We start from the raw sequence: 26,902 nt of genomic DNA on the forward strand, positions 1-26,902 counted from the left end.
CAAAACACTGGTATAGCCATTCTGCATCAGATCTACAAGCCACAAATGAACCACAAAGCACTATCAGGTGCCGCTCTCATCTGCTAAAGCTGCTCACTATTCCTGGCTTCTTTTCTCTACTACAAACCAGCTGCTTGGACCGCACTCCCATTGCTCCCAACTTCACCTCCAATAAATGTGAGGAGCTCATGAACTTCTCTATCCCTAACATTGAGGCCATCAGATCAGCTGCTTCTGCCGCTTCCTTGCCTCCCTTACCATAGCCCACTTGGCCAAATTTCCTTTTATGGTACCCCTGCCCCAACTTCAAATTCCCATCTTTTTCTAGTTTACTCCTATTTCTCTTCATGCCCTCTCAAGAGTTCATCCTGCTCATGAGACCCACCTCCTGCTGCCTCAATCCTATTCCCATTAAACTGGTGACCACCCAACTTCCCTTCCTAGCTCCCATTTTAGCTGAAAGTGTTAATTGCTACGTCCCATCAGATACCTCTTCTTCAAATATGCTGTTATCACTCTTCTCCGCAAATAAAAAAGATTTAACCCCTCTGATCTTGCAAACTACCACCTCATCACTAACCTTCCTTTCCTCGCCAAGTTCTTGAACACACTGTCACTTCCCAAACACATGTTTTGCAGGGCTCCAAGTTTGAATTCCGCCAGTCAGTACTGCTGCCACAGTACCAAAACTGCTTGTCTCAAAATCAAAAGCGACATGCTACGTGGCTGTGACAAAGGCAAACTATCCCTCCTCATCCTTTGTGACTTGTCTGCAACATTTGACACGGCTTACCACAACATCCTCCTCCAATGTCTCTCTACTGTCGTCCAGCCAGATGGGACTGCATTCGTCTAGTTCCACTTTTATCTGTCCAGTCATAGTCAGAGGATCACCTGCAATGAGTGCTCTTCCCGTTCCTGCATTATTACCTCTGGTGACGCCAAGGATTTATTGTTGGACCTCACCTATTTCTCATCTGCATGCTGCCCCTTGAGCACATCATTTAAAATCTGCCAATGTTCATTGGCACATTGACAACACCCAACTATTCCTTACATTATCCCTTTACCGTTTCTAAATTGTCAGACTGCTTATTCAACATCCAGCACTGGATGAGCAGAAATTTTCCCCAACTAAATATTGGAAAGACAGAAACCATTATCTTTGATTCCCACCATAAACTAATTTTCCCAGCCACCTGACTCCATCCCTCTTCCTGGAAACTATTTTAGGCTGAAACAGGCTGTTTGCAACCTTGGGGGTCAAAAAGACTGAGTTGAGTTTCTGGCCACATATCTATGCCATCACTAAGACTGCCTATTTTCACCTCCATAACATCACGTGATTTTGTCCTCGTTCAGCTCATCTGTTTCTGAACTTCTCATTCATGCCCTTGTTACTTCTAGACTTGGCTATTCCAATGCCCTCCTGGTCAGCCTGCCATATTTAGCCCTCCGTAAACTTGAGGTCATCCAACGTTCTGCTGCCTATATCCTAACTCACACCAAGTTCTGTTTACCCATCACCCCTGTTCTTATTGACACAGGTTGGCTTCCAGTTCAACAATGCCTTAGTTTTAAAATTCTCATCCTTACTTTCAAACCCTACCATGATCTCGGCCCTCCCTATCTTTGTGATCTCTTCCAGGCCATAACCTTCCATGATGTCTGTGCTCCTCTTTTTCTGACCTCTTGTTCATCCCCAATATTAATCAATCCATCATTGGTGATTGTGCCTTCAGCTGCCAAGGCAGTAAGCTCTAGAATTCCCTTCTGAACCTCTCAGTGTCTCTTTCCTCCTTTAGTGCACTACTTAGAACCTACCTTTTTGACATCTCCTTTTCGCCTTGGTGTCAAATTTTGTTTTATAATGCTTCTGTGAAGCATTTTGGAAGGTTTAACTAAAGGCGCTATATAAATGCAAACTGTTGCTGAATAAAATTGCTAGGGGCACAAGCTATTGTTCCACCTGATATTGATTTGCCTTACAAATTTACATTAATTAAATGGATTTCCTGCAACGCTGCACATAAAATATCAGATGATGTATCATTTTAAACAGGCTATGTATTTCAGAATATGCACTCAAAGTTAAGCTACATCCCTTTAAGACCAAAAAGTCTAGCTGCTGGATGTGGCAACATATAATATCAAAACAGCAATTTACCATATTACGGCTACTGATGTCCCCCAAGTAAACTACGACGTTCATTTCAGGTGCCCACATCTCAATTTCTCGTTGCCAGGAAGTGAGTGTTGAGAGCGGAACTACTAATAGGAAAGGACCATACAGCTGGTGCTCGTGGAACACGTAGCTGAGGAAGGAGATGGTTTGTATGGTTTTCCCAAGACCCATTTCATCAGCGAGAATGACGCTATTGTTCCTGTGAAATGAAGACATCAATAAATGATCATTGCAAATTAGCATATTTTAACTGCTCACTTTCATTTTTCTAAACTGTCAAAGAATTAAAGTGCAGGGAAACCAATTAAACTATAACATTTAAGATTGTTTAATGTTAGCTTAAGTATTAAAGAAGTATGGACAGCGATAACAGGGGCAGTGGGAATGTGGAGAGATACGATGGGAGTGAGGAAGTGGGACTTAATATGAGTAATGGGAGGATGTAAAAGAAGTTATTTCCTTATCACATCCATTCCAACCACCTGTATCCTGAAATGAAAGAAAGGGGGTAGGGGGTAGGGAGAGGCAGCAAAAAGACTGAACAGAAAAAAAGAGAAGTGCAGAGAATCAGCAAAGTCGGCATCCGAGACAGGTAAAAAAAATGGCCACAACCTCTGACTTATCATGCGTAACACCAGATCTAACTGGTAAGATATAATAATTGCTTCTACTCAGTGTCGCACTTATTCTAGTTGTGGTTATCCTGCGAGTGAGATTGTTAATTATTTGAGTTCAACATGACTCTTCTTTGAAACTGGAATCTAGTTCCAAAGACGAGTCATTTTGGATTTGAAATGTTAACTCTGTTTCTCTCTCCACAGATGCTGCCAGACGGTTGAAATTTTCCAGCACTTTCTGCTTTCATTTCAGATCTCCAGCAGTATTTTGCTTTTAATTGTTAATTATTCATTTGGTAATTTCCAGTCTTCTAGAGATGGGCAACACTAGATAATGTGATGGAAAAATCACATGGTGAGTGCCATTTCTTAGTGATGATTTAATATTGGCTACACTGAATTTGAGTGCAATGGCTGTGCTGGTCTATATGGCATAGCTCTGCTCCCATGCCCTAAGACAGCCAGGTCCAGAACAGCATCCCTATCTTATCTAAGCAGGAAATTTATTGTCCTGAATTTCATTTCCCTGTGGTTCATAATTAGTTGATAGTTGAGGAGTTTGCTCTTCTGTTGAAATTATTACCATGTTTTGCATCTGACCTTGACTTAGGCAGGGTACATTTTCAAAATTTGCAGATGACACAAAACTTCGAAGGACTGTGAATTGTGAGGAGAATAGTCATGGAGTCACAGAGTTATACAGCATAGAAACAGGTCCTTTGGCCCATAGTGATAGACTTCAAGAGGATATAGACGGGATGGTGGAATGGATGGACACGTGGAGATGAAATTTAATGCAGAGAGATATGAAGTGACATATTTTGATAGGAAGAACAAGGAATGGCAATAAAGAATACAATTCTGAAGGGGGTGCAGGATCAGAGGGGCCTGGTGGTATATGTGCACAAATCATTGAAGATGGCAGGGCAGGTGAGTAAGCAGTTAATAAGGCATAGGGATCCTGGGCAATTTAAATAGAGGCATAGAGAACAAGTAGAGAACAAAAGCAAGGAAGTTATGGTGAACTTTTATAAAATACCGTGGTGTCTCAACTGTAGTACTGATTGTGTCCAATTCTGGGCACAACACTTTAAAGGAAGAATGTGATGGCATTAGAGAGGATGCAGAAAAGATTTATGAGAATGGTTCCAGGGATGAGGAACTTCAGTTATATAGATAGATTAGTGAAACCGGGGTAGTTTGCCTTCGAGAAAAAAGGTTTAATACAGCTGTTCAAAATCAAGGGGAGTCAAAACAGAGTAGATAGGCATAAAGTATTTCCATTAGAAGAAGGGTCAAGAACCAGAGAACACCGATTTAAGATAGTTGGCAAAAGAAGCAATGACGACATGGAGAAAAACGTTTTTATGAAGCAAGTGGTTAAAATCTGGAATATACTGCTTGAGTGTGTGATGGAGGAAGATTCAATTGGGGCTTCAATAAGGGAATTGGATAATTATCTGAATAGAAAAATTTGCAGGGCTACTGGGAAAGGGTGGGAGAGTGGGACTAGGGGGCTGCTCTTGCAGAGAGCTGACACGGAAACGACAGGCCAAATTACCTCCTGTGCTGTAACCATTCTATTTCATCACTACATGTTATAATTATCGCCATGTGCAAAAAACAGGTAGGAATTCTAAAAAAGGAAAATACTGCAGATGCTGGGAATGCAGAAAAAAACAGAAAATGCTGCAAAAGCTCAGCAGGTCTGGCAGCATTTGTGGAGAGAGAAACAGAGTTAACGTTTCAAGTCCGTATGACTCTTCTTCAGAGAAGAGAAGCTCTGAAGAAGTCATACAGACTCGAAACGTTAATTCTGTTTCTCTCTCTACAGATGTTGCCAGACCTGCTGAGTTTTTCCAGCATCTTGTTTTTTTTAAGAATTCTAAAAAGTAGTTAAAAAAGAAAAATCCTCATTTGAGAGATCTGATTATTAATTGATCTTATATATATATATAAATGGGTAATGTGTTAAACTGGCAGTTTAAACAGTAATGCAATGCCAGTGCCAAGCCAATGTAAAAAAAAACCTTATAATACCATTAAATTTACGTATGATTACTCTCATTTTTGTGAATAATATTGGCTACAGATTTAGATCAAAATTGTTTCCCATGACTCAAAGATTAAAATGACAAGAAATGATAGCAAATGAAACAATTACAAATAAAGAGATACCATTTCCATAGTTTTATCAGTATAGTATTCTTTTCCAGAAAGCCAAGTGGTGAAGGATAGATCCGGAGCCAATCCTTGCACACTGTGATAAGCTTTATTTATAGAAATACACAATGCAAACATGCACCTCTTAACTTAGCCCACAATTTCTGTCTGTTCCTATTTATAGGAGGACAAGTAAATCCTCAGTTAATGCCCACCACCTACATACGATTGAATATAATTAAAACGTAATCCAGGCGAAACTAGCTGAACCAGTAGAAAAGTTTGGGAATTTTAAGCTTTAGTTACACCAGCCTTAAATTGAGTACCATGATTGTTAACGTTAGGTTAGTAATAATAGTCTCAAGTTGGCTCCACCCACAAAACTGGCCATACCCACCCAGATCAAAATGAGGAGGGTATCGTGTTTCTGTTCGAGATAGATCTTCAAATTGTGTGCATTTTCTCTGGCACACAGACACTAGTTTATATGTTTTAAAAGTTTTTAGATTCCGTTAAATATTTTATTTACTAAGAAATTGTCTGGTACACACCAATGAACTAACAGAAGTTCAGTATATATATTTTAAGTCATTTTCAGCGACTTAAAATAAGGTTATTCACAGGTGGAGGACAAGATTCTTTTGTTAAAATGGCCATTCTCTTGAGATAAACACATTTTGGTCTGTATTAATAAACCCACCAGGCTACCACCCTTAAGTACAATTAATGCTTTTCATTGCAAGAAAAAAAATGATTTTCTTCTATTATGTCAAACAGTTTCACTGGTTCGTGTAGATTTTACGTTTGTGATAATGTTAATGCAGAAACTTGAACTGTAACCGAATCAGTGCAACATGTATCCAATTTCCCAATGTGCCCAAGGGAAAAATTTACCTCCATAATCTTGAAATCTCAAATATGAATTCATAACTACTTACTTGCACCAGGAGTGTGCCAACCAATTTAAACCATTTAACTGATAATCTCGGAGCTCCAATACATCAGTACTTCCAATATACGTTGGCTGCTTCTTCAGTGTAACAAACCTGGGTCTTTGCTTCAAAACCTGTATAAGCAAAATAAATGTCTAAGCATTGCTCCAAAACGCAGCCTTGCTATATACCACCAATTAACAGATACCAAGGAAGGAGTAATAGAGCCAATGAAATGCCCCATCATGGACATAATGAACAGAATAGCTTCCTTGGTACTATTTACCCTTAAACTGCCCCTGGAATTCTTCCCTACAAAACAGCATTGTCAGATGCTGCTAATCACCCATGAAGTCACTGGTTGCTTAATTATCGATTTGTATTCATTTTGCATCACAGGAAACAAATTTCTGTGGAGCTTCAAAGCCCTAAATTGTTTGCAATAAAACACATATTTAGAGCTCTGTAAGTATCCCACAATAGATCCCACATTTCCAACTAAGTGGATAAAACAACGAGGCAATATTTCATCGCAGAAGGGAACAACTTTGGACTAAAAAGTTACCAAAAGGTTAGGCCAAATCAAAAATGGATGGTCTACAGTCAGGACTTGCATGAACATCACAAGCTATAGCTAGCAACAGCCCTCCTTTTATTAAAAAAACATTTTAAAGATGTTTGAAACATGGGCACATTAGTCTCTGAAGAGCTAAATAAAGGTCTCAGCTGGGAAACAGAATGAACCAACTAAACTCAATTTCCAAATAGGTTTCATTAAAAGGAATACCAAATAAAACACTGAAAAACCCACATTAACCCAAATAACATTAACTTTTAAAGCAAATGTTGAACAGGAGGCATTTCAGATTATCCACCGGACTAGCTAACATACTGCAACATCATTAAACATTGTAGCACCAAGTAATGGATATTTTGCAATTAACATATGTCTCAGTAACCAGGCCATCAACTAGAATGCTTCTGAGATTGAAATCAAAACTTGAAGCCCTAACTGCAAAGATCCTGCCTTGGGGGAGCTGGTGGTGTTGTGGTAATGTCACTGGACTGGCAATCCAGATGCCCAGGCTAATGCTCAGGGGACATGGATTCAAATCCCACCACGGCAGCTGGTGGAATTTAAAATCAATTAATAAATTTGGAATTAAAAGTTAGTCCAATGGTGACCATGAAACCATTGTCGATTGTCGCAAAAACCCATCTGGTTCACTAATGTCCTTTAGGGAAGGAAATCTGTTGCCTGTACCTCTACCCTTAGGCTGACATGTGGTTGGCTCTTAAATGCACTCTGAAGTGACCTAACACGCCGCTCAGTTGTATCAAAATGCTACAAAGTCTCAAAAAAGAAATGAAACCAGACGGATCATCTGGCATCAGCCAGGGCATCGGAAACGACAATGGCAAACCCAGCCCCATCAACCCTGCGAAGTCCTCCTTACCAAAATCTGGAGGCAACAGCCCAACATAGTCATGCTCACGAAATCATACCCTACAGGTAATGCCCTAGGCACCACCATCACCACCCCTGGGTATGTCCTATTTCATCAACAGAACAGACCACCAGTGGCGGTGGCACAGTTGGGAGGGAGATACCCTGAAAGGTCTCAACATCTACTCTGGACCCCATGAGGTAGTGTCCTGGGCCCAACCATCTTCAGCTGCTTCATCAATGACCTTCCCTCCATTATAAGGTCAGAAGCGAAGATATTCATGGATGATTGCACAACGTTCAGCACCATTTATGGCTCCTCAGATACAGGGGCAGTTCGTGTCCATATGCATCAAGACCAGGACAATATTCAGGCTTGGGTTAAGTGGCAAGTAACGCTCACGTCACACAAGTGTTGAGGCAATCATCTCCAACAAGAGAGAATCTCACCATCTCCTCTTCACACTCAATATCATCGCCATCACTGAATCCCCCACTATCAACATCCTGGAGGGTTACCACTGACCAGAAACTGAACTAGCCATACAAATACTGTAGCTACAAGAGCAGGTCAGAGGCTGGGAATTCTGAGGTCAGAGGCTGGGAATTCTATGGAGAATATCTCACCTCCTGATTCCCCAAAACTTGGCCACCATTTACAAGGCACAAGTCAGGGGGAGGCGAGAGCATAATGGTATTGTGGCTGGACTAGTAATCCAGAAACCATGGGTAATGCTCTGGGACCTGGGTTCGAATCCCGCCATGGCAAATAGTGGAATGTGAATTCAATAAAAAAAATTTCAATAAAAATCTTGAATTCAATAAAAAGTCTAATGATGACCATGGAACCATTGTCGATTGCTGTAAAAACCCCATCTGGTTCACTAATGTCCTTCAGGGAAGGAAATCTGTCGTCCTTACCTGGTCTGGCCTACAGGTGACTCCAGGCTCTTAAATGCCCTCTGGAATGGCCTAGCAGGCCGCTCAGTTGTAACAAACTGCTACAAAGTCACAAAAAAAGGAATGAAACCAGACGGACCATCCGGCATTGACTTAGGCACCAGAAACGACACCGGCAATCTAAGTCCTGTTCACCCTGCAAAGTCCTCCTTAGTAACGTCTGGGGGCTAGTGCCAAAATTGGGAGAGCTGCCTTACAGACTAGTCAAGCAACAGCCTGAAATCATACCTTACAGATATTGTCCCAGACACCAGATTCACCATCCCTGGGTATGTCCAGTCCCACGGGCAGGACAGGCCCAGCAGAGGTGGCAGCACAGTGGTATACAGTCGGGAGGGCGTTGCCCTGGGGATCCTCAACATCAACTCCGGACCCCATGATGTCTCATGGCATCAGGCAAGGAAACATCCTGATTACCATGGACTGCCCTCCCTCAGCTGATGAATCAGTGCTCCTTCATGTTTAACACCACCTGGAGGAAGCACTAAGAGTAGCAAGGGTGCAGAATGTACCCTGGGTGGGGGATTTCAATGTAGGACTTCAAGGGTAGCTCGGTAGCACCCCTACTGACAGAGCTGGCCGAGTCTTAAAGGACATGGCTGCTAGACTAAGTCTGCGGCAGGAGGTGAGGGAACCAACAGGAGGGAAAAACATACCTGACCTCATCCTCACCAACCGTGAGGTGCCGCAGATGCACCTGTCCATGACTGTATCAGTAGGAGTGGCCACCACACAGTCGTTGTGCAGACGAAGTCCTGCCTTTACATTGAAAATACCCTTAATCATGTTGTGTGGCACTACCACCATGCAAAATGGGATAGGTTTCAAACAAGACTCAAGGCTGGGCATCCACGAGGCGCTGTGGACCATCAGCAGCAGCATTGTACTTGAACACAATCTGTAACCTCATGGCGTGGCATATCCCCCACTCTACCATTACTTTCAAGCCAGGGTATCAACCCTAGTTCAATGAATAGTGCAGGAGTGCATGACAGGAGCAGCACCAGGCATACTTAAAAATGAAGCGCCAACCTGGTGAAGCTATAACACAGGGCTACTTGCATGCCAAACAGCGTATGCAGCAAGTGAAAGGCAGCACTAAGCAATCCCACAACCAACGGATGAGATCTAAGCTCTGCAGTCCTGCCAAATCCAATCATGAATGGTGGTGGGCAATTAAACAACTCACTGGAGGAGGCAGCTCCACAAATATCCCCATCCTCAATGATGGAGGAGCCAAGCACATCAGTGCAAAAGATAAGGCTGAAGCATTTGCTACAATCTTCAGCCAGGATTGCCAAGTACATGATCCATCTCGGCCTTCTCCGGAGGTCCCCAGCATCATAGATGCCAGTCTTCAGCCAATTCAATTCACTCCACGTGATATCAAGAAACGGCTGAAGGCACTGGATAATGCAAAGGCTATGGGCCTGGACAATATTCCAGCAATAGTACTGAAGAATACTGCTCCAGAACTTGCTGTGCCCCTAGCCAAGTTGTTCTAGTACAGCGACAACACTGGCATCCACCCAGCTATGTGTAAAATTGCCCAGGTATGTCCTGTACACAAAAAGCTGAACAAATCCAACCCAGCCAATTACCACTCATCAATCTACTCTCGATCATCAATAAAGTAACAGGAGGGGTCATCAACAGTGCTATCAAGCGGCACTTGCTTAGCAATAACCTGCTCACTGATGCCAGGGCCACTCAGCTCCTGACCTCATTACGGCCTTGACTCAAACACGGAAAAAGAGCTGAACTCCAGAGATGAGGTGACATCAAGGCAGCATTTGACAGTGTGTGGCATCAAGGAGCCCAAGCAAAACTGAAGTCAATGGAAATCAGGGGGAAAACTCTCTGCTGGTTGGAGTCATACCTAGCACAAAGGAAGGTGGTTGTGTTTGTTGGAGGTCAGTCATCTCAACTCCAGGGCATCACTGCAGGGGTTCCTTAGGGTAGTGTCCTCGGCCCAACCATCTTCAGCTGCTTCACCAATGACCCTTCCTTCCAACATAAGGTCAAAAGTGGAGATGTTCGCTGATGATTGCACAATGCTCAGCACCAGTCGGGACTCCTCAGATACTGAAGCAGTCCATGTCCAAATGCAGCAAGACCTGGACAATATCCAGGCTTGGGCTGACAAGTGGCAAGTAACATTTGCGCCACACAAGTGTCAGGCAATGACTATTTCCAACAAGACAGAATCCAACCATTGCCCCTTGATGTTCAATGGCATTACCATTACTGAATCCCCCACTATCAATATCCTGGGGGTTCCCATTGACCAAAAACTGAACTGGACTTGCCATATAAATGCTGTGGCTATAAGAGCAGGTCAGAGGCTTGGAATCCTGCGACGAGTAACTCACCCAGAGTCCCCAAATCCAGTCCACCATCAACAAGGCACAAGTCAGGAGTGTGATGGAGTACTCCCCACTTGCCTGGATAAGTTCAGCTCCCACAACACTCAAGAAGCTTGATACTGTCCAGAACAAAACAGCCCGCTTAATTGGCAGCCCATCGATAAACATTCACTCCCTCCACCACCGACAGTAGCAGCAGTGTGTACCATCGACAAGATGCACTGCAGGAATTCACCAAGGCTCCTTTGACAGCACCTTCCAAACCCACGAGTACTACCATCTAGAAGGACAAGGGTAGCAGATAGGTGGGAAATCCTGGGACTGCCTTCCCAGCGGCACTGTGGGCATTCTTACAATACACAGGCTGAAGCAGTTCAAGAAGGCGGCTCACCACCAGTTCTCATGGATAAATATGAACGGGCAATGAATGCTGGCTCTGCCACCAATGCCCAATGTCCCATGAACAAATATAAAAAATTGCCAGTGCTGAAGTACTGTGCTGAGGAGTCCCTATCTGAGGGAGCCACGTGCTACAGAATCTGTTACATTTCTGGGTTTATGCTAAATATTCTAGTCGAGGTCAACATTAATCCCCACAATTCAGAAAGAAAGAGCTTCAATTTATGTAATGCCTATTATGTCTTCAGGAAATTCCAAATCGCTCTTCAGCCAATAAAACCTTTCTATGGGTGTACTCTGGCTTCCTGCAAAATAGCATGGATTGCTAAGCGATGCTTTTCTCAGTTTTGGCAAATGAATTGAATACACCCTATCAGACATCTCGAATTGGTCATTGGTGTTCCCATCTGATTTACAGAACATAGCTTTTCCTTCTTTTCTGTCTGCTTTCTACTACTGATGTTGTAGCCAGGCCATCTCAAGAATACTATCATCTTCCAGTTTGTCAAGACATAATGGACATTAGACAAACAAATCATGCCAACGCCAATTCGTTTACTTATAATTACAGAAAATATTACAAACTTAATCATTTTTATAACTAAAAGTAACATACACCAGATTAAGTATTAAATGAAGTATTTAATTTATTAAGCTATGTACAAACATTTTAACTTGTATGAACCCAAATGTTTAAATTTAACTACCTTGCACTCCTTCAAGGGGATGCATCTGGATTGGTTACGGTTTGTATATGCATCGATGTGTGACTGAAACTTTCGGGACATAAGAGCACCATCCTCCCAGCTGCACTCAGAGTACGAAAGGCCTTGCCATTTGCACAAGTAGTCTGGATGCCCCGAAGCAGATTTCTGGTTGGAGTGTGCTGGAAACAAATAAGCTCATTATTTAAATAAAGGTTTTCTTATAAAATATCAATAATTTACAGTGCACATCATTCTTGCATACTGTTCAATATTCATAATTCTCAGAAAGTCGAACAATTTTGTGAAGTATTATAGAGTTTACAACAAAGAAACAGTCAGTTGCCATTTATCCTCCACATGGGTATTCGCCCAAATCCATGTGGCTACTCTTCCTCACATTCCATTATGGCCCCTTTTGTACAACCATCTAACCAAATTATTCTTAAATTTTGACATAGTCTCTGCTTCAATCACCAACTCAACAGCCTCCCAACTCAAAAAAAGCTTTTTCCTGCTCTCAAGTCTTAATATTTTACATTAAAACTTCAAGCAATGCCCCCTATTCTAGTTCCCTCAATTACTGGAGACAGTGTTTCAACCTGCTCTGTCCTACTATTTCATGATTTTAACCTCTCAGTCCTATCTTCTCATGGTTTTAACCTCCTCTATCAAATCACTAACAAAAGTGTCAATTTTCCAGGTTTTTCTTCACATATGCATTTCTTCAAAACAAGCAGCATGAGTGAATCTACACTGTACCCTCTCTATTACTTCAGAATTTTTACCATTGTGTGAAGCCCAAAATAGAATAAAATCACAAGTAGCACAAAATTTTAAACAGGGTTTTCTTCTTCACAGCAGACTACACAAGAGCCAACGATGCATCATGAAGCACCTTACTTTCTATGAGCACCAGCTCCCTGTAGAATCACGCTCTGAAAGTACTGTAGCCCAATGAACTGAACTCTCATGACAACGGAAAGTCAATATGATACTCAATTGAGAGGACTGGGTTGGAATGTCAAGCACTGTACCAGGGAAAGGCTATGCTAAAGCACCAGCATGGAAAAAAAATACTTTGGGGCACTAATGCCACTTTTAAAATCTGGCTGCTAGAGGTCAAGCAATTGAAGGGTTAGAAAAAAAAAGTATATTTATACAGGAGAGAAAGAGTTTCTCTCCACCGATGCTGTCAGGCCTGCTGAGTTTTTCCAGCAATTTTTGTTTTTGTTTCAGATTTCCAGCATCCACAGTATTTTGCTTTTATATTTGTATAGGGCTTTCCATGACCACTGGATGTCTCAAAGCACTTAACAGCCAATGAAGTATGTCTGAAGTGTAGCCACTGCTGTAATGTAGGAAATGAGGCAGGCAATTTGCACACAGCAAGCTCTCTCAAACAGCAAAGTGATACTGATCAAATAATCTGTTTTTGTGATGTTGATTCAGTGATAAATATTGGCCAGAAGAGTGGGATAACTCCCCTGCTCTTCTTCGAAATAATGCCATGGGATCTTTTACACCCACCCGAGGGGGAAGGCAGGGCTTCGGTTTAACACCTCATCTGATAGCTGGCACCTCTGACAGGGCAGCACACTCTCAGTACTGCACCAGAGAATCAGCCTTGATTTTTGTGCTCAAGCCCTCCTTGTGACTCAGAGGTGGGAATGTGACCAACTGAGCTTTACCTTGTTAAAACATACAATGGTCCTGTTACAAGGACAGCATCATCCAAACCAAAACCTTCATTTTAAAATCGGGCTATTCTTAAGACCTGAATTGGTGTTCAGGCCCTGCAGCTGCATTTCAAAGGAAGTTCTGGTTTTAATAAACCTTTTGCTAATTCCCTAGCATGTCAAGTGCTTCTTGGCCATATCACTATCCACTGGTTGCATTCGGTTCACACTGGATCTCAGATTTCAGTCCCGGTCAAGCAGATACTTCCTACCACATTATCACCCATATGTATCCTTGGTTAAATTTTTTGCTACTTGTGATTTCATTTCTATTTTAAGTTGGTGGCTACAGCATTTCAGAGATTTTTACGTGGATACAATAAAAAAAATTAAATCATGTCTTAATATATATTTTTGGAATGGATGAACTGTTCATTTAAAGTAGTCACATTTAGTGCTGATTATCAAAAGTTCTTTTCAACAAATCATTTTCACGTGTGTGTTTTAAACATTTCAGCTTAAAAAATATTCGTAGTTAATGGGTTTGGCTAAGCATCTACTAGTTTTTATGTCAGAGGAATTTCTCAGACATCTGCTCTATAAAATGTTAAGTATCTTTAGACTCTAGACCTCAGGCTTTAATAAATATAAACATTTAATTTAATAGAGCCCTTCTTTTAACAAATACTTGACAAAGACATAAAATAAATCTGCTTCTAAAAAAGAACAAGCTCCAAGAACACCAGGAAAAATGTTGGAGATTTTCTTAGAAGACCTTAAACACCCACTTTAACATTTTAACATAAGCGGAATAAAATGGGCAGCAGACATGAGTCAAAGGAGACCGATAAACACATTGTGAAAAAGACTGAAAAACACGAGGGCGGGTGGCGGGGGTGTGGGGATTAGCTAAGCATATTCATAGGGAACAAGAGCACAAGTACAATATTAATTGATTGAATTACAAAAACAAAGCTCAACCAGTTGGAATAAATAGAGAATCAATAAAAGGTCACGTTGTCTTAAATTACATGAAAACAGGCCTCGGTTCTGATCAAATTACTGTAATTTTACATGGATTTGTTGCCAAGTACATGATCAGATGTTATAAGCCTATTTAGCACTAAATACCGTGGAAATAATTTATTATCCTCAAGCAGCATTCAGTTATCGTGAATCAATAAACAATCTCAACACGTACTGCTTGTAAATAATTTGCCGTTGAGTTTCTTCTAACTTTCAACTGTGGTGCTAAAAGCCAGCACACCACAATTAGCGAAACCTCTAGTCAAGCTGTTCCAGTAAAACTATGACTCTGGCACCTACCTAACAATGTAGAAAATAGACTAGGTACGTCTCATCAAAAAAAGCAGAATAAATCCAACCCAGCCAATTACAACCCCACTACCTCCTCCGAGTCATCTGTAAAGTAAAGGTACAAGCCATCAACAGGGCAATTAAGCAACACCTAATCTCAAAATAGGCTGCTGCTGACACTCACTTTGGGTTCCGCCAGAGCAATGCAGCTCCAGAAAATACCACAGCCTTCACCAAGGCATGGTCACAATCTTGATGACAGAGAAAAGGTGACAGTACCTGGCTCTTGACATCCAGCCAGTGCTTAGGTGAGAATGGCATGAAGCAGTCTTAGTAAAATCAAAGTTAACGGAGATCAAAAAGAAAACCCTTCCTCAGCTGAAATCATATCAGAAATAAAAGGAGGATGATCATGGCTGTCACTGGTTAATCATTGCAACCTCATTATATTACTGCAGTTATTATTCAGGGAAGTGTTCTCAGCTCAATCATTTTCAGCTGCTTCATCAACAATGTTCTCTCTTTCATTAGATCAAGACAGGGGTGTTTACGGACAACTCTACAGCTTCATTCACAACTCCTTTGACAATGAAATAGCCCAAATCAGCCTCCAGTGTGTCCTGGACAACATTCAGGCTTGAGCTGACAAGTTGCAGAGAATACTCATGCAAGGTAACAATCATCTCGAATAAGATAAAGCCCAACCATTCTTTTTGATATTCAACAGCACCATTATTGCCAAATTCTTCTCCATCATCATCAGGGGTTCACCATTGCCCTCAAGCTTAAGTAGACCAAACATACCAATATCATGGCTATGAGAAAAGGGCAGAAATTCTGTGATGAGTGACTCATCTCTTGACTTTTCAATGCTCCTCTAACACCTACAAGGCTAAAGTGAAACAATCTACAGAATGCTCCACAGCAATTCACCAAGGTGTTGACAATGCCTACCTCCCTTACTATCTCTACCATTGAGAAGCACAAGAGCACCAGCACCCTAAGAACATTATCAATTCTAGGTTTTCTTTTAAGTCAAACACCAAGAGTTTGGATCTACACTGCTGTTCCTTCATCATCGCTGGTCAAATATCCTGGAATCCTCCATCCAGTAGCATCATGGAAGCTAGGATTGCAGTAATTCAAGTAAAATACCACCAGTGCCTTCTCAGGGCAAGTAGAGATAGGCAATAAATGCTGCCTTGCTAGTGTTGACCACATATCAAGGAGAAAAAATAAAATCTTACCTTGTTTATCATGAAAGGGAAACATTGACTTACAAACATCAAACTTTAATGGGCAGAATGAACAGACTTCAACAACACTGCACCCACAGAATTCTTATAGTCAATCTAATTATGTAACCCATTTTATAATTTATATGTGTGGGGAAGCAGTTATAGTTTGATGTCGAGGTTATCAATACATTCAACGGCTTCAGATGATGCCATGTGAATGGTTTTGATGTCCATGAGACGTAGGAGCAGAAGTAGGCTATTCGGCCCATCAAGTTTTCTCCACCATTCAATGAGAACATGGCTGATTTGATAATCCTCAAATTCACTTTCTTGCCTTTTCCCCATAACTCTTGATTCCCTCACTAATTAAAAATCTGTCTATCTCAGCCTTGAATATACTTAACGACCCAGCCTCTACAGCCCTCTGTGGAAAAGAATTCCACAGATTGACCACCCTCAGAGAAGAAATTCCTCCTCATCTCTGTCTTAAATGGGCCACCCCTTACTTTGAGATTATGCCCTCTGGTCCTAGACTCTCCCACAAGGGGAAACAACCTCTCAGCATCTGCCCTGTCAAGCCCCTTAAGAATCTTATATGTTGTAATAAGGTTGCCTCTCATTCTTCTAAACTCCAATGAGTACAGGCCCAACCTACTCAACCTCTCCTCATAAGAAAATCCCTCCATACCCAAGATCAACCTAGTGAACCTTTTGGGACTGCCTCCAATGCCAGTTTATCTTTCTTTAGATAAGGGGACCAAAACTGTTCACAGTATTCTAGGTGTGGTCTAGCTGGTGCCTTGTATAGTTTTAGCAAGACTTCCCTATTTTTATACTCCATTCCCTTTGAAATAAAGGCCAACATTCCATTTGCCTTCCCCATTACCTGCTGAACTTGTATGCTAGCTTTTTGGGATTCATACACAAGGTCCCCCAAATCCCGCTATGCTGCAGATTTCTGCAGTCTTTCTCCATTTAAATAATATTCAGCTCCTCTATTCTTCCTGCCAAAGTGCATAACCTCACATTTTCCCACATTATATTCCATCTGTCAAGTTTTTGCCCACTCACTTAGCCTTTCTATAGCCCTTTGTAGACTCCCTGTGTCATCCTCACCGCTTGCCTTCCCACCTATTTTTGTGTCATCTGCAAACTTGGCGATAGTACATTCACCTCCCTCATTCAAAGCATTAATATATATGTAAATAATTGTGGCCCCAATACTGATCCCTGTGGCATTCCACTAGTTACAGGTTGCCATCCCAAAAATGCCCCCCTTATCCCAACTCTCTATCTTCTATTAGTTAGCCAATCTTTTATCCATGCTAATATACTACCCCCAACACCATGGGCCTTATTAAGTAGCCTTATGTGTGATACCTTATCAAACACGTTTTGGAAATCCAAATATATTACATCTACTTGTTCCCCTTTATCTATCCTGCTTGCTATCTCCTCAAAAAATTCTAATAAATTTGTCAGGCATGATTTCCCCTTCATGAAGCCATGCTGACTCTGCTTGATTATATTATGCATTTATAAATGCTCTGCTATTACATCCTTCATAATAGACTCTAACGTTTCTCCAATGACGGATATTAAGTTAACTGGCCTATAGTTACCTGGTTTTTGTCTCCCTTTTTGAATAAGGGTGTTACATTGCAGGTTTCCAATCCTCTGGGGCTTTTCCAGAATCTAAGGATTCTTGGAAGATTACTACCAGTGCATCCACTATCTCTGTAGCTACTTCCTTTAATATCTTAGGATGCAACCCATCAGGTCCAGGGGACTTATCAGCCTTTAGCCCCATTAATTTCCCTAGTATTTTTTCTCTAGTGATAATTATAGTATTTATTTCCTTCCCCCACTTTTGCCCCTTCATTATTTAGTATTTTTGGAGTGCCATAAGTGTCTTCTACCGTGAAGGCTGATGTAAAGTATTTATTCAATTCCTCTGCCATTTCCTGGTTCCCCATTATTATTTCCCCAGTCTCATTCTCTAAAGGGCCTTTGCTCACTTTGGCCTCTCTCTTCCTTTTTATATATGTAAAGAAGCTCTTACTGTCAGTTTTTATATTACTTGCTAGTTTACCCTCAAAGTTTATTTTCTCCCTCTTTATTTTTTTTTTGGCTACCTATTGTTAGTTTTCAAACCAGTAATGTATCTCTCAAGGCAGAAGTTCAGTATATGGGCGATGGTCTGACTTGGATGGCCACAGTCACAATTTGAGCTGTTTCTCATGTTCAACTTGTGAAGCAAGTGGCCACATCCCCCCTGCCCCATCTTCAAGTTGTTGGAAGGTTGTCCAGATTTTGTGTGGAAGGCTGAAATCTGGGACTTTACCATTCGGGTCAGCTAGCAAATCGTGGTTGGTGATGTTTTCAGTCAACCAGGAGGTGCGCCAACGAGAGGTGGAACTTTCGTCAGTTTGTGGGGTGTGACGTATGTACAAATAGGGATTACGGGATTTCAGATAAGTATGTTTTTTTTTTAGGTGCTGTGTGAATGGGAATGCTGGTGGTGTTCTTTGAGGTGGACATTTCCCTGCAGGCATCTGGAGGTTCAATACGTGCTAGCACAGAAAGCCATTCGAGCTGTGTTGGTCTCAAAGTACCAGAAATAATTCTCAAGACTTCCCGGAGGTGAATATCTACCATATTTGTGTGGCGGCTCCTGAGCCATTATCTACAGCTTTAATCAGTACAATATTCTAATTGGTCAGAAAAACATTTTCCAAAATTTACTTAAACCAAAGGATATACATATGTGGATTAAATTACAGATAGCCAGATTCCAAACAGTTAAAACCCTAAATGCTTATAGCACAGAATGAGGTCATTCAGACCATTGTTTGTGTGCCAGCTCTTCACTAGAAAAATCCAAAAGTAAAACTACTGTCCTGTTTTATCCACAGCCATGTATCTTTCTCTGCTTCAAATGTTTATCTATTCTTTGTGATGCAGCGGTTTCTTCTTCAGCTAGGTTTGATGGAAAAGCATGCCACACTCTTTAAACTCTATATGAAATAATTATCCTATCCTCTCATCACTGACTATTAAATCTCTATTAAATCCACTCTTACTCTTCTTTGCTTAATTGGAAATAGTCCCTTTATCTGGAGTTTTTCCTCTTATGTTATAGTTTCTCATCTCTGATAACCTAGTGGATCAATGCCATATGTTCTCTATAGTCCTAATATCCTTTCTATGATAAGGTTTCAAACTGCACACAGTACGTTTAGAGTACAAATTTATCATTACACCTTTGCTCTTGTATTCTACTTACTCATCTGTAAAACCCAAAATGTTACTCATCTATTTCATTGCTTTATCTTCCTGCATTTTCAAGAAATTAGAGCATGAGGCCAGAGGGCTGAGCAGGCTCATTTCAATAGGCATGAGAAAAGGGTCATTTTAACTCCTGGGCTTTATAATACAGGCCTGAGTCAAACCCAAACTCAATGAGAATGATGAGGAGCTAGTGAATATGCTTGGCAAATCACCAATGGACATGAGTGTGCTTGATAGCAGGCCACCACTGGGGACCAATGGTGGGTGGTGGGGGGTCTTACCCCATAGTCAGGTAAGTGGATCAGCCCTGGTGCCTTCTACCTTCTCATGCCACTTCTCCCAGCAGTAGACAGCACTTTACGTATGCTTAAAATATCAGGGTCTGAAAGACGTCATCAGACGCTAACTTTTGCACGTCAGTGAGGGTCTCAACTGCCTGGTCAAGGACCTCGCACGCTGCTTGGAGTATGGGTTGGAAACGCGGTGTGAACAAGATGAGCATCAACGTTGCTGATATTTTAACCCCGACAACTGCTTGTCCCCTCTGTCGAATGCGAGGGATTAAAACCAAGCTTTATGTATTGAAACCCCAGGTCTGTCTCTCTCTGCAGTGACTTCAGCATCTTTGCTTTTCCTTCCAGAATGTATTTTCTCACACTTCATATTGAATTGCATCTGCCAACTTTCTGCTCATTCTATTAACCAATTTATGCTCTTCTGAAGACTCGAATAATCCTTGCTGCTTCTTGTCAAATCCCCTACTTTTTGGCAATATCTCAATGTAAGAAAGCACATGAACAAATTAACAGGTATTTATACAGTATCTTGTTACATCTCTCAAAATATTCCAAAGCATTGCACCTCCAACAAATTAGCTGTTGAAGTGCAATAAATATTAGCAGTGGGAAAAATGGACAACTAATTTGTCCATAATAAAATGTCACAAACAGCGTAAAAAATGATCAAATAATCTTTTGTCATTTTGGCTGCAGGAGGAATACTAGTCAGGACAGCTAGTGAATGCCCTCATCCTCTCCTAAATAGTCCCCCAAGATCTTCCACATCTACCTGAACCACCACAGTTGGCAGTCAGGTTCTCAGTTCAATGTTTAATTGAAGTGCACCCCTCCAACAATGCAGCACTCCTGTGGTCCTGCAGTAGAGTGTTAGACTAGCATATGTGCTGAGGTCTGAACTGCGGTTTGAATCTGTAACATTAACCCATAACCAGAGGTAAGTGGTACTGCTTGATCAAGCTAAACAAGCTGAAACAATATAGTCCTACTCATACTATATTTGGGGTTTTCTAAGTGCCTGTTTAAGTCTATTAAGTACCTGTTTATGAACTCTTACCAATTATTCGTTCCACAAATTGATATTGCCTGTGCAAGTCATCTACCAGCTCCTGTTGACAGTTGAGGTATTCTATATCTTCGGGAGATGCCATTTTCAACCTATAAAGTTAATTTTAAAAGTTTTCAAATAAAATACATTTTGTTTACAGGGAAACAAGATGCTCATTACAAATGACTTGGAGACAAAATAATTAAACCTTTAGTTGAAAAGGATTTCTCTTCCCCATTATCTTAATCTTTATCCTTCCAAAATATTTCCTGAGGTTTGCATTATATTTCTGCGGGTGGGATCAATATTGCTTTTTGGATCAAGCTGCCATTAACATGAAGTTCAAGTTAAATAGCCCCTCCCCAGGCAGATACAGTTATCATTAGAAGCTGGATATACCCTGAGGATTCTTCCTGCACTCAAATACTGAACAACTGTCTCAGCATATGACAACGCTCTCTTGTTTCTATTAGATACCCCAAAATAAAAGCCATCAAAATCCGCCAAAAATAACTGTCATGTGGTCTTCATATGTTAAACAGGCTGATTTGCCAAATGCTGAAATTGCTAGTTACTATATCTGGAAAACTCAGGTTTTTCCCAATTCAGTTCATAAGCATATGCTTCAGGAAGCCTAGAGGAAAACAACCACAATTCTTCAAAAAGATAGTTCTGTATCATTGGACTACAGGAGAAGATGGTAACTGACTTAAGTCCCCATTTCATGTTACCACACAGGAAAATATTCTTGGTGCTATAACAATGAGCTCCAACAAGAAATGAATAGTGTACATCTGCAAAAGAATATAAGTAATAAAAAAAAATCAACAAGTTTTATGTCTGTTAGAAGGAAAGATTCTCTCTGCATTACATACCATCGTTTGGTTTCCTCCTCCTTCTTCTTATAGTTCTCTAATTTCTTCATTCCTTTTGTATTCTGTTGTAAAAGTGTTTCTTCACTTTCCCAGGTGTTGTGGAGATGGGACCAGCCCTTCCATTTAATCAGATATTGCCGTTCTCCAACCTCCCTCAAGGGGTCAAACCCAGAATTGGGATTACCCTCAGCCTCTACTGCATAGGTTGTGGTGGCAGCACCAGTTGCTAAACAACAATAAGAAATATTTAAAACTAAAATTTAATTTATGTTGCAAATAAAAGAATTGTCAAGTTCTGAAGTGCTCTACAATTAAGCTGAATGCTATACCAATCATACAAGACAAAATAAAATTATCCCTGACTGCCACCCAATAACCTCTGCTGGAATCTGCCTGCATGCTGACACTATCAAGTTTGGCTGCGGTACACCCACTGCATCCATCTCCCGCTAGTGACACAACAGGACACCCATATGTACTGACAAGCCTCACACATAATCGTCGCTTGGGCCGAGATGTTGGGGATGCCCACTGCCCTGCAGGACAGTAACTCAGCAAGAAATCAATACTTGCTGGAGGGGAAAAGAACATTAATCCATATCTGCAGGGTCTTATCGTTGAGGGGCTAGATAAAAGTCAAATAGCACTGATATCTTTCTCACTCTTGTTTCACAATTCCATCGTCTTCCAATGATTTACTAAAATAAGTATAATGAGGTTTTCAATTCATAATGTTGTACCCAGATGCAAATAAATCTGTTCTAACAAGGTGGGAACCTAATCCAAAAGTTACAAAGAAGGCAAGTCCATTAGCACGGTCATATTCATCAGGCGATGCAGAGGACGCTAAATTATATCTAAATAAGAAAAGTTATTTAATTAATACGCAAGCCATGTGCCATTATTTATGTAGTATTTTAGTACTCCTTTGAAGATTTAGAAAGTACCTCCTTTCCGTCCTACTCGTGATTCCATTACTCTTTCTAATGTCTCAAATTCTTCTTCTTCCTCTGGGGGTGGAGGGAGATCCTCCCCACAGATTTCAAGTAAATCATCAGAATCTGTTTTAGCATCCTCATCTTCCTTGTAGCTAACATTAACTGTTGCCTGACGACGAGAACCCCTCTTATCATGTTCTTCATCATCGTCGTCTGATGATTCAGCTGGTCTCTTCAGTCCCTTTCCTTTCTTCATTTTTTTTGTTTTGATCCTGCAATTATAAAAAATACAATTGTAAGTTTTCATTTATAGTTTCCTGACATCTCAAAAAGACTGGAATAGGCTCTTAAGCAATAATGGTTTTAAAAAACATACTTTGGTGGGAGATAGACTATTTCATTAGTGCATGTGTTTTTGGAAAAAACGACTCTAAGAACTAGGTTTCTCGGATAGCGGATTTTTGGTAAAACACCTTGCTAACCGCTCATGAGACCAAGTTGCCTGGGAGATAAAAAATAGAATAGCAAAGGGTCAACAAGTTAATTATAGGGGTGAGTAGGTTCCTGAGTGTGGCTCTGATCTGAAGAAGGGTTCTGGTTTGCAAACAGTTAGTTTCAAACAAAAACAGAATTACCTGGAAAAACTCAGCAGGTCTGGCAGCATCGGCGGAGAAGAAAAGAGTTGACGTTTTCTTCTCTGCCGATGCTGCCAGACCTGCTGAGTTTTTCCAGGTAATTCTGTTTTTGTTTTGGATTTCCAGCATCCGCAGTAGTTTTTTGTTTTTATTTTAGTTTCAAACAAGCTTGCTGCAGGACACATTTCTTTCAAGCTGTTGAAATTTAGTACTCTGGCTAAAAGAGAGTAAAACTCTTGTTAACTGAAAGACTCCTAACAATGAGCTGAACTTTCGGGATAGCAAAGCTGGGAAGAGAGAGATTTCTTAGATGCAAGGTTCCAGAGTTAAAGAATTAGAACCAGGAGAGTTCTGACTTGAGGTGTCTACTCTTAAGATGCTAGCAGCGCCTGTACTGAGCAGAGAGTCTACAAGTGTAGGATGGCTGGAGGAGATTCAAAGGGGAAACATTTCCAGAGTTAAGCAGAAGGACCAAGAAGTCTCAGCCCTTATACGAATATTTGAAACAGCACTCAAGTGGTTAATCTTCCAATTTATGATAAGTGTCTGACTTGCGTTATTGGGAGTGCAAATCAATTGGGTGGAGAAGGGAAGTTGAGTTAAGAAGTTTGGTAGCAAGTATAAGTAACTACGTTCATTGTACTTTTAATATCTTGAACATTGACTATTTAAGACAGTGAAGTTATTAATATTCATGTTCTTTGATTTTTGGGTATTAAAATGCTTCTTTTTAAACTGCAAACCTTTTGGTGTCATTCTTTTAGTAAGTACCTGGGTTTTCAGATTTCCAAAAATAAAATGTTGCTGGTCTCTACCAATATCATAACACTGCAAAAGACTAAATAAGGATTTGAAGAGTAAAATTTGACAGTTCCCAGTTCATAGATGATCAAACTACCTTTGGAACCAAGATCACTGATTAATTGTACAGTTTGCTCATTATACTTGAACTCTGAGCAATTGCATACAATTTTGAGGAGAAAATTCTTCCGGTGGGTGGGGGGTTAATCTCTGGGCAGCTGCCCACCTCAGGAAAATTAGGGGTCGGGTAGAGTCCATAAGAGAAGAGTAGGCCTCATAGGCAGCGATTTTTCTAACTCCAGATTTGCAACCGTTTTGAAATGTGTCTCAAATGGGCAAACTTTAAAACCTCCATCAATAACGACCCAAAAAGGTACATCTTGACTCTTCTAGTGAAGATCTTCATTCCTTCAGTTGAAACTCTATTCCACATGAAAAGTTAAGTTAGTCAGATATGCAATCAAAGTGACCTCTGCTTCTTAGGAAACTTTTTTACATTGCATTTATGAGACTATGGAACCCATTGTTTCATTTCTTTCAACCAAAAGGAAGCATCTTAGCATGAGGTTCAGTGATATAACAGTTAAGTCCCCTATGATCTGCATATTAATCACAAAAACTTGGAAAGACATAAAAGTTACTCCAAAGAACAATTGTCCGTTCTAAGAAAACAAGTCAAAAAATATGAAAAACTGGAATGTAAAACTTAGGATATTGGTAAATTATTGGCATAGCTCGTTTCTGTAAAGATGAGCTTCTCTTTAAAAATAAAACTGGGGATACTTGGAAATATGCAGGAAAAACTAACCCCTGAATAAATATGCTGAATCAAGAATCACATTTGATATGTTATACAACCTTCATTTGCAAATGAAGACTACCCTTGTCCAAAAGGCAATTATCCTTTGCGCCCATATCCATTTTAATTCTTCCCAAGTCGTATGGTGCAGAAAAATTTCAGACCTAGATATATGATAAACCCTTTCCCTCAAGTTACAAGAACACTCCAAAGTAAGGCAATTTAATATTTTACTCTTTTCAGAAGGGTGGTGGGATTTGCCAAGCCAGAACGAGGGAGGAAATCTGACAGGGTTTCTGCTCCTAATAGCCATCAAGCCAATCTCTGCAAGTGTGAGGGCACTGGGTGAATCAGGATTTAAGCCCAGTGCTCAAACTGCATGGCAATACCTCTGCACAGGATCACACATAAGGAATGGCCAACTAGATAGTTTACCAAAGGGAATCCAGTGTCCAGGCTCCAGCTTGCCACACTGCCCAAAGAGAGAGGGATATTTTTTAAAATGCACTCCTTAATGGTTATTTCCCATTATGGTGTAATCTTCAGTGTTTGAGAACTTGGCATAAAAACCTTTTCCTGTTCAGACTTAGTTCCTAGAACGTCTGTAGCTCAAAACTATTTTGTTGACCTACATTTTGCTCTTGTTCAGGCTGAGTTAGTTGGGATTCGCTTATCTGAAGTTCTTAGAAAAATCTGCAGCTCCTGGAATCATGTTTCAGATTAACTAACTGAACACAAGCTGGCTATTGAAGTTGGGATGTTCCTGCAGGATTCAGCACTACTTTAAACATTAGATTTTCTCACTAAGCCATCACACTTAAAACATCAGACATATTAGATACCTGCAAAGACTAACAGCAAATTAGTGAAATATCAACAAAGTACTTTCCAACCTTCAAGTTTTCCTCCAACAGGTCTCCATATAACACAAATAACTAAAATTTAATTAGTCATTCGGTAGTACAGAACCTGAGTATTGCTGAAAAAAAAGACATGTCAAAGCTTTTCATCTTGCACTCATCAGGACACTGCACACGAAAACCAATAAAGGGGAAAACAACAATTTATACTGAATACGAGAGTGCTGACTGGTTGGCAAGTGGACTCTGATTAGTAGAGGTGTTGCCACGGAGAATGCACCAGTGATGGTGACTGACAGTTTACTGCCAAGTATTGTTTGGAACTTAAACCAAGCAGCTTGGCCCAGGTAACTTCTTGTTTTCCCCCTTATTGGTATTCTTACAAAGTGTCCTGATGTGTGCAAGACGAAAAGCTTCGACGTGTCTTTTTTTTCAGCAATAGAATTTAATTGTTATTGTACATCAGCATTACACATTCAGGTATTGATGCTTCCATATTTTGCACTAGGACCGCCAAAGAAAAATTGGGTTTACGGCACAAGAGGCTGCATGGCACTTCCATGTCTATCAGATCTTTACTAGGGCAATCTAAAGCTAATCCCACTGTCTTCCTCCGTTCCTATAAACCTGTGTTCCCCTCTAATTCAAATGTGTGTAGATAGAATTAAACAACTATGTGGTTATTATGCCAGATCTAAAGCCTGGCAATGTAGCAAAGAGCTCACATTTTTTTTATCATCTTAATGAAAACTGCAAATTAATGGTTCCATTTTCACTAAGAATAGCCTCTTTTTGAAGATTTATTCCTGCAGTCCAGACAGGGTGTGCCAAATGGCATCTCCTAGGGATCTGCACTCAATTTATCAATTACCTGGAATGAAGGAATAGAAAGCCGTCCATCCAAATTTGCTGATGACACCAGGTGGCACAGTAAGTAAATGGGAGCAGCGAGTTGCAAAGGGGCAGTGAGAATGCAAAGCTGTGGCAGCTGGAGTTCAATGTGGGGTAGTGCAATGGTCACTAACTTTGAACCCAAGAAAGATAGATAAGGTAATTTTCTAAATGGTAAGGAGCTAGGATCTGTGGAAGAACAGGAAGATTTCAGGTCTATGTAGGGAGAACACTAAAAACTAGTGGACAGGTACAAAAAAAATAATTAAAAGGCTGACTGAAATTTAGATTCAAGGGGCCTCAAATACAACTGGGTGGAAATTATTATACAGTTGCATAAAACTGATTCAAATAAAGAAAAACTTACATGTATACAGCACCTTTCATGACCTCAGGATGCCTCAAACAATTCAGTCAATTAAATATCTTTGAAGTGTAATCACTAATGTAAGAAACGCAGC

General features: G+C 40.7%; 1 protein-coding gene across 4 annotated transcripts in view; it reads right to left on the reverse strand.

Moving 5' to 3' along the window:
* Positions 1-26,902, reverse strand: part of chd1 (chromodomain helicase DNA binding protein 1) — a 222,532-nt gene that overhangs the window by 82,848 nt on the left and 112,782 nt on the right. For all 4 annotated transcript variants that reach the window (XM_078565773.1, XM_078565765.1, XM_078565793.1 and 1 more), the window contains 6 exons: positions 22,465-22,727; positions 21,518-21,743; positions 20,652-20,752; positions 11,777-11,955; positions 5,904-6,031; positions 2,168-2,384 (listed from right to left, as the gene is read on the reverse strand). In XM_078565773.1, coding sequence (XP_078421899.1) covers positions 2,168-2,384; positions 5,904-6,031; positions 11,777-11,955; positions 20,652-20,752; positions 21,518-21,743; positions 22,465-22,727 — 1,114 coding nt within the window. The remainder of the gene's footprint in view (positions 1-2,167; positions 2,385-5,903; positions 6,032-11,776; positions 11,956-20,651; positions 20,753-21,517; positions 21,744-22,464; positions 22,728-26,902) is intronic.

This window comes from Cetorhinus maximus, chromosome 2 (assembly GCF_964194155.1).
Source record: "Cetorhinus maximus chromosome 2, sCetMax3.hap1.1, whole genome shotgun sequence".
Lineage (NCBI taxonomy): Eukaryota > Metazoa > Chordata > Chondrichthyes > Lamniformes > Cetorhinidae > Cetorhinus > Cetorhinus maximus.